The 12,983-nt window shown below is 35.0% G+C and overlaps 1 protein-coding gene across 2 annotated transcripts; it reads right to left on the bottom strand.

The window, feature by feature from the left end:
• Positions 1 to 352: 352 nt before the first annotated feature.
• LOC147391674 (putative methyltransferase PMT21) lies at positions 353 to 7,618 on the bottom strand. Of its 2 annotated transcripts, none has more exons than XM_086457282.1 (8): positions 7,414 to 7,618; positions 5,706 to 5,997; positions 5,445 to 5,593; positions 4,719 to 4,914; positions 3,248 to 3,458; positions 1,858 to 2,533; positions 1,687 to 1,764; positions 353 to 1,014 (listed from the first exon to the last, which is right to left on the bottom strand). In XM_086457282.1, exons 2-8 carry the CDS (start codon positions 5,973 to 5,975, stop codon positions 792 to 794), a joined length of 1,803 nt encoding a protein of 600 aa, XP_086313408.1. In that variant the 5' UTR covers positions 5,976 to 5,997; positions 7,414 to 7,618; the 3' UTR covers positions 353 to 791. The 2 variants fall into 2 exon arrangements, with proteins under 2 accessions (XP_086313408.1, XP_086313410.1); XM_086457284.1 differs by lacking the exon at positions 7,414 to 7,618 and adding an exon at positions 6,582 to 6,950.
• Between the last annotated feature and the right edge of the window lie 5,365 nt (positions 7,619 to 12,983).

The raw sequence follows: 12,983 nt of genomic DNA, 5'->3' as shown, positions 1-12,983 counted from the left end.
GTAATTTTTTTATAAATTTCCCTTAAAGATTACCCGTTGATTCTGCCAAGTCCGTTACTTTGACTGCGATTTCGCTCGCAAGGGCAATGGGCTTTTAAAGCTAAAATAAAATTTGCCCTTACTTTTAAGATTAATGCATGATTATTTGATCACTTAGGATGGTGGCTAATGTACTTCAACAAATCCTAGCCGCACATCCAGGTCTCAGTGCCTCATTGGTGCATGCATCATTGATCAGAATATCTCATAGTGTATCAAGCAACTGGTGCACCTCAAAGTGCATGATATAACTTCTCCATAAATAAACAGATAAATAAATGAAAGCTCACAAAAAATAAATCCAACACAGACATCCATCAAATTTCATTAAATAATCATCATCAAATCAAAGGTTATGATGGTGTAGTTCAACATAATTACTATTACAAACCTCTCTCAACTCTTCATATTACCATTGAATCAAAAAAAAAAAAAACACAAACATTTGAGAGATCTCTAAATGTATATAAAGAATAATATATTTATGGAGAATGTAGAAATTAATGAATTAGATTATTTGGAAAACTAATAAATATTTAACTAGATGACTGAAATTCTAATTTCCTTGAGATCTCAATGACTTCCTTGGAGAAGAAAGCAGATCTCTCATTGACTTGAAAACTATATGAAACTTAACATTCTTCACAACTTGAACTGATCTCTCTTTCTCTCTCTCTATCTATCTACTTTTGAACTTCAAAAGATCCTCGTGTATAACTTTTCCGACGCGCCACTTTTTTTTACTCCATACTTCATCTAGAACTTCTGTTTGAGGAGTACCATAATTTCTTTTGGCAGATCAGGACCTTCTCCTTCTCGACTCCATACTCGGTGTCTTCTTTGCGGCAACTCCACTTCATTGCCTTGGCGATGGTCGATATAGCATCCACAAAATAACTGGATTCCCGGATTATTGCGTACCCATTAGGGCGTAGAATTCGATCCATCTCCAAGAGCACATACTTCATATCACACCTGCCCAAGAAGACACTCATGTAAAGATTGGCAATATGGGAACCTAAACAAATATTAAATTACTACAATCAAGAAGCCTAGAATTTTGTGATTTTAAGCTAAATTCCTTCATTTAGAAACCCGCCTACTCACCCATAAATTTTCTAACTTCACAGCTCATCATTATTTTGAGAGAATGCAAGTACCATAACTCAATTGCGAAGTATGGCAACACAGCCAAACTTTTAAGTATGTTAAGTTACTGTAGTTTGTGTAATCTTTTTAAATGTTGTTCCTACTTGGCTCAGAACCACCTATGAGTGGCTCTCTATTGACAAGAATTCCTAGATGAGTTCAACCCGGCCTAGGAATACAAGCCTGGAAGAACCAACAACATCATGGCTCATGGTCAAGCTAGTAGTCCTTACCGCTGACAAGCATTGATGTGTGTGTGTGCGTTCATGTGTATGCTCAGGACATATGGGTTCGGTAGCCTTGGCGACATACTCCTAATCCACAAAAATGGTGCACCCATAACCTCATTTGTGGGTTTTTTTTGCATCATCTCTGTAGGTTATCTTGATCAATTAGTTACTAAAAACAGTATCGTTACATCACTAATGAAAAGATAGCTTATTTATACTATTCCGCTGAAGAAAATGGAGAAAATTAGGTTAGAAAGAGAAAACTTACCTATGGCTTTCGGCAGTAAAGAGACCATCAAGATGCAGGAGATCATATGTTCGGGGATAAGTCGAGAACGCCTCACACCTACAAAAAGGATTACAAATTGATTTAATACTTAGTACAAAAATGTTATATGTGAATTTTAGAATATAAGGTCACTAATATTATTGAAATTACCAATCGTGGTAGGTCCCGATCAATCCCCTGTCATAGACCACAGGGAGTGTATTAGCAGCGTAGGAAGATACGACATTCATGACCCAAAGAGGATCATCGATAATTGACGCAGCAAAGCCTCCGTAAACAGTATTCATGTCCATCACATTTCGTATTTTATCAGTCCCAATCGCCGAGAGTAAGCTCTTGTAGTGCTTCACCCGCACCTTCCATTTACTGTCATCATGCTTGAAAGTGCTGCCACTCCCACCATAAACAGCAAAGATGCGTTCGGGGGCAACATGTAGTCGCTCGGGCCACTTTGGCACGGATTTCAACCCTAATTTCTTAAGGTTTGGGTTGGGAACAACAATGCAAGGGCGGAGTGGAGTGTACCACGCTGCATCTGGTTCGGTACCGTCGTCACACTTGGGAGGATAGGCGTCTGGGTTTGTGAGTTGATCGTAACAGCTATTGTCCGAGGATTTCTGCCAAACGGCAATATCGTCCTTTTTGTTGTATAGTTTGAAGCACATTGAGGTAAGCAAGTCTTGTAATTTATCGTAATCGGATTTCTGTTCTTCCACGGTTGTGTTCCAGCCCCTCCATCGGTTCTCATAGTTTACTGGTGGGCCGGATAGGACCCAGAAGCCTCCGGGGCGTAGTATACGTTGTATTTCTAGGAGGTAAATTCCACCTGAAAAAAACATAGTTTTGATTGTGAGTGGCGCACAGATCGGAAAATTTTACACCCCTCCCCCACCCCCACCCAAATTTCTTAAATTATTTATCACACCCCAATTAAAGATTAAAACATACACTTCAAACATTACAATGGTTTGGCTCAAATTATAACACTCATTCAAACAATTTCAGTAATTGTTTACAATTATGATTAGGTTCATGTAAATCCTAAACCCAAAAAATAGAAATCTATAAAAAACAAAATGAGAGCTTCTATTGGCATCCCAACATTTACTTATTTTCTTTATTTTTAATTGGGGTGAACTAAGTAAAAGTTGGGATGCCAATAGCAGCTCTAGAAAAGAAAGGATACTCTATGAGATATGCCAATAACAAAGACATGAATGGGTCTAAATTTTCTATCAGTCCCACCAAATGGATCACTGAGATCACAAGTGACCCATTTAGATGATTAGGAAAATCCATTTCACAGACCCTTGTTTTGAACCATCCGCCAATGTTGCCAGAGCGACCAAAAGAATGCAATAGGTCAAGGTTATAAACCATCTGATAAAGTCACATTTTGACTTAACAGATCCCTTAGTTGGGTTCCACCTGACCCGATGGTGTTCACCTAAATTTGAGTTATTATCTCTAAAGACAAATGACAAACTAGAATTGCCCGCATTAGTAAACACTATGAAGAATTAAAGGGAGATGAAAATACCGAATTCGGTCCAGGGGATGAGGCATCTTGAGCAATGAGCCATATCGAATGAATTTGAAGGGAAAGGAAGCCGCTGCGTAGAAATGATACCCAAGATTGCTGGAATGCCACGTTCAAGTGCAAATTGAACTTGAGCCTCATGATTATCTCTTGGTGCAAGAGAAACAGTTAGAATTCCACGGTCTAACAAATCACCACCCCAGCTAGCAACCTATAAAGCAAATAAACACATCCTGTTAAATGTAAATAAAGAGAACTAGCTTGGAAAAAAAAAATGAGCTACGTCTCTAGTACTCAAAAGGCAAAAGTGGGAAGGATGTTGTACCGTTCAGGAATTCAAATCTACCATTCTATAATTCTGTCATGTGGTCATATAAACATGAATTTAAAAAAAAAAATGAAAGAAGGAAGAATCATATGTAACTCATGCAACCATGAATAATTAAATTTATTTGCATTTGTAACAAAGACATGGCATTTTTAGGATTTTTGTTGTGTTGGACATGTATTGACACATTCAAACACTAACATATTCTAGTACGTAAGGTACTGTCATCCATTACTTGATATTCTATGTAAAAAAAAAAAAGACTTATGAAAGAGGTTGGGTGTGATCCATCCTCATACACTAACCAAAGTAGTCAAGCACAGCCACGATTGCATCTAGCAATCTACTTTAATGGTCCACGATACTTCAACTTGTAAACCACTTTTGATTGGGTAAGAAGTTTCAGAATGGCCTGATTTTTTTGTGAGGATGATTTCTATGGTGAGGAGATCATCCTCAAAAAAACAAAAATCAGCCCATTCCAAAACTTCTAACCCCTATAAGAGAAAACGTTGGCTCCCAACGTTGGTTTTTTTTGTTGGCTGGTGAACCTAACCCATATGTACATAAAATCAGCCCATAGTGAGGATGATTTTATGTTTGTTTTTACTTAAAACAAACTTCTAACTCAAATACAGGTAAAATATGTTGGGCTTCTCATAGGAGCCCGAAATATTACAGGTCGGTGTCAGAAATCCCAAACTTGTGTCTTACACCGACACCCATGTCTGTGATCTTGTTAGCTTTTTCAAAATGTGGATTGCTCCTTTTTAAGTCAAGAAGATAATTTGGTAAGCAAAATACAGATACAAAGATGATGTTTGTATCTTGGGGCTTTGATGATCTGAACATTTTGGTCTGACTCCCTCGTTCATGCACCATATGTACAACTACCACCGATAGAATGTAGAATCCTCAATGTGAATAGAACTATATCACACTTTCCAAATGGATACAAATGCTTAAAAAATATTAGAATAGTAAATAGAATGTCAAAGAACAGGTGAATACACACGCTGCTGTTTTGGCATTAATGTTATCTCCGCAAGTATCGGAAATGCATACCATGGAATATGATGATTTACATTGCAAGCTCACATCCTGTATCAATTCTATGGATTAAAGAGATGATAAAGGACTCACCCCACACCCTGTATCAATAGCAGTTCGAACAGTCCCATCTTGCATTTCAGGGATCAAATCTTGCATCAAATCAACATAAGCACCAACTCCTTTGGGGAACATAGTACCTCCTCCGGGAAAAAGGAATTTCTCCCCTTGTTTCCTCAACCAATTCTGATTAGATTTCTGCTTGTTGATCCAATCATATGGCACATTTCTGAAAGCATCACACATCACACTTAGTGGGATTTGAATAATGGAAATTCCTCCAATGGATTAAAGTAAACAATCAGCAGAGGCTTTGGGATCCGTAGACTCATGCAAGTAAACTCATATGTTCACACAAAATGTCGGGATTTATCTTCGAGATTCATGCTATATTCTCAGGATACTTTTTTGTATCCTATCCCTTGGATTTCACATGTACACGGTCAGGATTGTGAGTGAACATATGAGTTCCCTTTCCATTAGTCTACCGATCCCGACCCAATATATATATATATATAGGGTCAGGTTCCCTTGATTCATGAAAAAAATATATGATCCAAATCGTTTAAACACAAAATCCAATGGTTGAGATTTATCCTCGACATAGGTATCTCCGAGATATGTGTTAACAAGATACGGATAAATCTCAATTGTTGGATTTTGTATCTAAACGGTTGGGATCATGTGTTTTCTCATGAGTCACCAGAACCCAACCCTTATATATATATATATATATATATATAAGGCAAGTTACATTACCTGTACCAACTTTCGTCCCTGCTCTTAGGCCATCTGATTGGTGGCTTGTAACCATCAGGTGGGGGTACTAAGCATTCTTTTCTTTCGAAAAGTGGAGGACAATGACGTTCCATAAAAGTAAGACGATGGAGGCCATACTTCTTCCATTTCTGCAATTAAAAGAAAAAGGATAGTACCAATATCAGCGACCAATACTATGAATCACGGTCTCATATAAGCAAAATCACTTAAAATTTTTTACTTCTGTGGTCAGGGAATTACCCTTGGGTCCGTGCATGGAGTGTAATCTTGATAGTCGCTGCTGCACTCAGCAAAGGCAATGGGCTTAATTTGAAGAGACGATGTTGTTACTTCCTTAGAAGATTGAACGGGTCTTTCGACATCCTTAATGAGTAATCTATTCTTCTCAGAGCAAAAAATGCCACCAAGATAGAACGAAAACCCACATAATACAACAAACATTATAGTCATGGGGACCATCCTGGAACTTTTATCAGCATGGGAAATTGGTTTGCCGTCTTTGGTCTTCATGATTCAATAAACAACTAAATACCTGCAAAGAAGTAAGACAAATTGTAAGCCATTTAACAATCCACAAAACACAGTCATTGAAAAAAGCTGATGGTTCCATCTCGAAACATACAACGACAACAACAAAAACAAGAACAACAAAGCCTTATCGCTAAGATTTGGGATCGGCCAAACGAATCCTGTTTCCTCAAACATGTAAAAATAAAAAATTTAATTTAATTAATTTCCTAGCATCTCCAGTCATAATCACCATAGACTTACAGCTGCTACTTAGAGGTTAGCGACACGAATCCTATCTAGAAATTAAAATTTTTAAATCAATAAATGAGATTTCACACGAAGAGATCAGTCTGGGCTTGGGACAAGCAATCCAAACCAAAAGCCCCACTCAAGATGTGAGTAATCTAACATCACCATCTTAAAGGATTAAGATTTAGTCTTGCTTTGAACAAAATTCATATAAACTACACATATAGAAGAAAAGCTTATAATTCAAACCCAAAGATCGAATAGATCCAAACATACTTCTTTTCTATACTACATTAGTATCTCTTTTCTCCAAATCTAAACAAGAACTAGAAAAGCAAAGTGAGAAAAGGCACTCACCACAAGTAAGGGATCACCCAGAAACAATACAACTATGATATTTGCTTCAATGAACCGATTGAAACACGAATTTATAGAAAAGAACTTGTAAAATGAAATTAACCCAATTGATGAAATTCAGGAACAAGTGGATCAAACCAGATCTAGTGGTCAAAAATCAAAACATTGGATTCAAGATCTAATAATTATTGATGACATGCAATACTTTGTCTTTTTTTTTTTCATTTTTTTCTCCAAGATTTGGACCTAATTAGAGGAAAATTAGTAGCTCACACAAGGTTCATCTCCACTCATCCTCCACTAAGTCAAAAAAGAACTCTCACCAAACATGAAAAGTCAACAGTAAAGAAAAAAAAAGTACACAAATAATTTATTCTTTCCTTGACATAGAAGAAAAGTTCCTACCCACCCATGATTCATTCCACAGTTTTCCCAAACCCATTTTTGTTAAATCTCATCTATCTAAAAAAATTAAAATCTAAAAAGCACAAAGAAAACAGGGGAATTAGCCTGTTTTCTGAAATATAAAAATAAAAAAAATGAAAATAAAACCAAAATAAAAGTTAAAAGATGAAGGAGAATAAAAAAAGAAGAGAGTGACTAGGCTCCAATTGAGAAATTGCAAATCATAACAAAATTTCACATTTGGTGAAATTAGAGAAAGAGAGAGAGAGACCCATTTCCATGAATGAAGTCTACTACTCTGCAAAAGAAAACCCATCATCAAATGGACCCATTTGATGAAGTAAATGCTACCAAACAAAGATCTGAACACCAGATGAGACAGAGAACAAAAGTAGAACAAATAGAAGATAGACAGAGAAAGACGTACCTCTCTTTGTAACTGTTGAAAAGATCCCTCTCTCTCTCCCTCCCTCCCTCTCTCTCTCTCTCTCTCTCCCTCTCTCTCTCTCTCTCTCAATCTCTATGGGTTTCTAACAAAGAGGAGAAGAAGAGAAGAAAAGAGAAGAAACCTTGAAGGATAAAAGAGAAATGTGGGGATTTCACAGAGATTTCTCTCAGCCTCCCAATAACCTTAAATAACGCTTCACTCTTACTACTCACCTCTTGCCTTGCCTAGCTGTCTCTTTTTTATCTACAAAATTCTCTCTCTCTCTCTCTCTCTCTCTCTCTCTCTGCCTTCGAATCAGGTAAAAGGCAAGACCTGTATGATTTCTACCATGAAGTAAGCCACAGGAGTCCATGTCATGTGCTCCACGATGTTTTTTTACAATATTACTACTTATCTCCTTTGTTAGCCATCTGTCATGCTAGCCAACTGATCCGAACATCCCATTAGTTATTGCCACACCAACTTTTACATCAATTCTTGGGTGTTTTCATATAAATTGGGGTGTTCTTAAGCAAAAGTTGGTGTGGCAATAGAATCTCTCAATTTTTTCTACCCATCCGATTTGAATACCATCAGTTAGAACCTACAAGTCAAATTCAATAATTAACATTACCAAGGGTGTTGATTGAAATTGTTAGTTTTTAATTCTAATTTTTGTTTTTGTTTTGTTAGAGAATCATTTTATAGAAATTGGTTTTTAGAATTCAGTTTTAATTACACTTTAAAAAAAATTAATTTTAATTTTAATTTTTTTAATAATTAAAATCCTACTATTGTGATACATATTAGTTAATTGTCGAGGTCGATTTGAAATTCTAAGATCCCACCACCATGTCATACATCATATTTGATGGATCCATCTCATAAATGTATTTGAAAGCAACGACTTACTGTAGTTGAAATAGACGATCACGATCTTAAACTCTGCAATGTTAATCTAGTTTTCGATGAGACAATGATAGTTCATTAACAATGGAAAAGTTAACTCATCCATGCTAAAATGGATGTCCCACATTTCTTAATTACTCATGTATGATATATATGGTCCCAAATTAAGATTATATCTTGATCCTTGAAATTCATTATAAATATAAGTAATTTAATTTATTTAAGTAAAAAATCTATTAAATTGTTAATTGACTTAATTGTCGAAGTTGTTTGGGAGGACTACCACATTATTATTAACAAAAAAGAACTTCATAAGGATCAAAAAATAATTAAGGAGATATCTTTTTGTCATAAATTTATTTTTAATTATAATTATTTTTATATTTTAGAAAAAATAATTGTGCAATGTGGCTTGCAAAGGAGATAGATGTGGCTTTGCGAACTAACTCCTGGGAGTACAACATCTTTACAAAAAATTCATAGCTGGCCAAGTTAATTATAAACCTTTATACCCATTTGAAAACTACCCTTATTTTCTTTTAAAATTACAAATATTACCCTCACTACAATACACGTTATTATTAACTGAGAATCATTACGACTACTGAATCTATACTAGACGTCGTTGGTTCGTAAATGAACAGGCACGCTTGTCGGTCGAATTTTAGGATCTAGCGCTGAAGTACAATCAGTCCAGTTAGATTGTCTTCCCATGATCTAGACCGTTAAAGATTATCGAGATTAATTCATGTCAAGAAAAATCTATGATCTTGACTTGAGATTACAGTTTAAACAGTTACGTTAGTTCTTACCGACATTGATTTGTATTTTGGGATCTTATTACTAAATTGTCCCTCTCAAATCGGGAAAATTACCCCATCTACTGCCTAAATTTGGGTTGACAACGGACCAGTTCGGCACTGGATCAATACCATTCCGATACTGATTCAAAATTTTAAAACATATATCCAATCCAATCCAATTGGATTAATGAATGTGCGAATTAAATTCGATTCGTTTCATTTCATCCTTAATCTGATATCGATACGATCTGAACGCATGCCTTATTTTCAGATTATCAATGTTCAAATATTTTTAAAAAAATTTAAAATTAAAAGAAAAAAAAATCTATTTTTCAATTACAAATATAGAGGAAAATAAAAAAGATGAAAATGTTTTATCTATATGTATTTATATGAAAATAAAAAATAAAAAAAAATAGAAATATGTTTGGATTGGATTGGGGTGCATCTGAATCCGATCAAAAAATTCAATTTTTCTAATCAAATCGGTTCAAACATCAGGTATATTTTGGATCATTGCCAGTCTTACCTAGATTTATCAATGGTTCAGATATTGGATCCATATTTATAACTTAGGATCAGGATTCCATCATATTTGATTTGATAATTTAATAGTGATATTTAGATCAATCAAGTCAAGTTTCAATATAGACCCCATTTGATAATTTTGATATGATTCAATTAACAAGTGTAGCCGTATTGGATTTGGATTCAAATATTATAATCTAAAAGTATCAGATCCATATTGGATCCAATTCGGTTTATCTCAAATTGACTTTGATCCGATCCTTTAACAACCCCATCATCGTTGAACCACTAACCTATAACTTTCAAATAAGGGAACCACAAATACCTCCCCATTGATACCCAAATTCCGATCCGTTTCTATCCAATAACTTTGGATTTATATTGAAGCATTGGGTTTTGATAAAGATCCAATTTGATCATACCTATTGTTTCATTTTTATACATTAAATATATTGATCCAATACTAAACCGAACCGGGTGTAATCAGATCGGATCATAATATTGACATAATTTTTTCAGACCAGTGTTTGGTCTAATCCGATCCAATCCATTTAAGATTGATCTCATTTCAACCATAATCTGGACCCAATCCATTGACAACCCTATCCTAGGCTACCAAAAAAAAGAGAATGTCGTTATCTAATTTTGTAGCTTGCGATGTACTGAATCAGGACATCTTTTAATTCTTGTTTGTCCTTCGAGACAAATAAAAAACTGTTCTGCAATTGTGGAAAGACGGTGCTATTTTTTTTATTTTTTTAAAATTTTTATGCAAGTTGGAAGAAGACCGAGAGTAATAATAATGAGAATTTGAAAGAGGCAACGAGAATGACACGGTTTCTGACTTTCTCCATAGTTGTTGTTTTTTTTTTAGGTTGTTAATTTAATAAATATTAATGGGAGGGGTGGCATATATATTTGAAGTGACACGACAGGCTTTCCTCCCTACGCAGACAAACAGAGCATTCCCCACGTGACAGCCGAGGTATTAGGACAAAGGGTGTGGACTAAGCTAATTTCTCATAAAAAATAAAAAATAAAAGGTAAGAAAGGAAAGATAAAAACAGCTCTCACTTTCTATTGGCTATTTGAATTGTTGATAAGTCCTAGAGGGGATTTTTTTTGTCGGGGAGGGGAGGAAACTATAGTTAATGGTAATGTTGAAGAGTTTGAAATTAGATGATTTTGAGAAAAAAAAATTCAAAGAATTTTTTATTAGAGATTGAAAATATATATATATATATATATATATATTTAAGACATTTTCAATTAGTCTATGAGAGAAAACCCAAGTCAAGGGGTAATGTTATCTTAAGGGGAGGGGGGAGGGGGGAGGGGGGAGGGGGGAGCGGGGGGGGGGGGCAAATGGGGCATGTCATTAGTTGAAAATATAGTGGAATTTCAAATTAAAATATAAATACGAGGGTTAAAAAATTTGATTCTGACTCCAGATCTAATATATTCAATTTGATCACTCCATATATGAATCGAAAGATTTGGATTCAAATAAGGATTCGACCTTGATCCATTGAGACACTACTTGGCTGTATAGTGAAATAGTTATTTTCTAATTTTTCTATTTTAATTTATAAGGGCTATAAGTTACATAGTTTATAACTTTTGGTGGCTCTTTGAGAACTCGAGGTAAATCTAATTTAGTTGTGGGGGTGATTTTCTTGATATTTTTTTTTTTAGTTTTTCTTGTTTTTTAATGTACAATTGTTGCTTTTGTCAAATTTTCTTGAATACACTTTGATGCTCAAGTCAGAATTCCATTCAACTGAGTAACAAATTAGAGTTAGAAAGATTACGTATTGTTGCCTTTAGTTGAGCTTTTATTTATAGACGAGTCGTATTGGGGTGATGTCAAGCTAAAACCTCATATCGCACTTCTTGAGGTGAAAGTGGTATGAACCATGTATGCTTTTTCACTTGTATCTCGATGAAAAACATCTATGGTTCCTACACACTTTCATGTCAAGAAGTGCGATATGAGGTTCCAGCCTAAGGTCACTTCAGCATTAATCTTTATAGATTGTCCTCTAGTATCTCCTTAAATTCAGATTTTATAATTCAAAACTATTCTTAATTGGAAGTTCTCCACCAAGAATTCACTTCCTTATTGTGTGAGGTTTATTAGTGTTATCTTTATGCCACGTGGATAACAATTGTTTAAACATGCTTTTGAGGAATCAAAGATTTTTGGAGTTTCTCACATGTTTGTCGAAATAAGAATACATGCTCAAGAGTTTAGAAATTCACCTAGATTATAATTCCATGAAACAGGACTCTACATGAAGGTCCACCCAAGATTCAAGGTGACCCCATTTTGTGGAATGTTGGATTACGGGACTTATCTGCATAGAGCTGTGCTGGAGTGACCTCGAGATTGGACCTCATATTGCAAATATTCACGTGAAAGTGGATAGAAACCATAGATGCTTTTTCACTCGTATTAAACATTTATGATTCTCATACACATTATTCATTTGTATAATATGTTCGTGCTCGAAAAAGGGTTTCCATATCTATGAATGCATCTCTATGACATCTCAAAGCATGATCAAATGCCACGGGATACAAATTATAAAAATTTAGAACTTAAAAAATCAAATTGGATTTTAATTTTAATTCCAAAAAATGTTTTTATTTTTTATTTTTTATTTTTAAATTTGATGTACTCCATGAAATCTGGAGGACTGTGTGTAGTTTGGGCAATCCATGTGGGCCCAACGAACCTTACTAAGATATAAACTCTGAAATTTTACAATTTCCAAGTGAGGCTAGACCTCTACTATTTTTAACTTTAGGACCTGTTTGTTTTTTGCATTTTATTATGCCGTTAATATTTGAAATTTTCATTTAATGCCTTTTTTTTAGAAACGAGATGTTGGGACAGTTATTAAGATCTACCACGTGTACTGTGTTGAAACCTGGTAAGCTGGGCTGTCGGTCCAAATTTATTTCATATATCCAATCGTCATTTATAATTTGATTGATTGATTGGTTGGTGCTGGACAAAAAGCTTCCAACGACAGATCTTTCAGCTAAAAAGAAAGAAAACGTAAATTTTACCTAACTAACAACTAAAAAGACTACCACCAAAAGCAGAACGTTTATGGCGAATCTGTTAATTATGAGCATCCACCTTACAATAAAATAATATATAATTATTTAACAGAGCTGCTATTGCCGCACCAACTTTTACTAATGTCACACCAATTCATATGTAAATCATCCAAAAAAATTGCACATGGTTGGTGTGGCATTAGTAAACAATGGTGTGTCAATAGTAATTTAAGGGTTTTGTTAACATGTGTCGTAAGTGCA

The sequence above is a fragment of the Akebia trifoliata genome, chromosome 11, assembly GCF_017979445.1.
Source record: "Akebia trifoliata isolate Shusen 1 chromosome 11, ASM1797944v1, whole genome shotgun sequence".
Classification (NCBI taxonomy): domain Eukaryota; kingdom Viridiplantae; phylum Streptophyta; class Magnoliopsida; order Ranunculales; family Lardizabalaceae; genus Akebia; species Akebia trifoliata.
The sequence above is the reverse complement of the archived record's forward strand: the minus strand, read 5'-3'. Positions and strand labels throughout refer to the sequence as shown.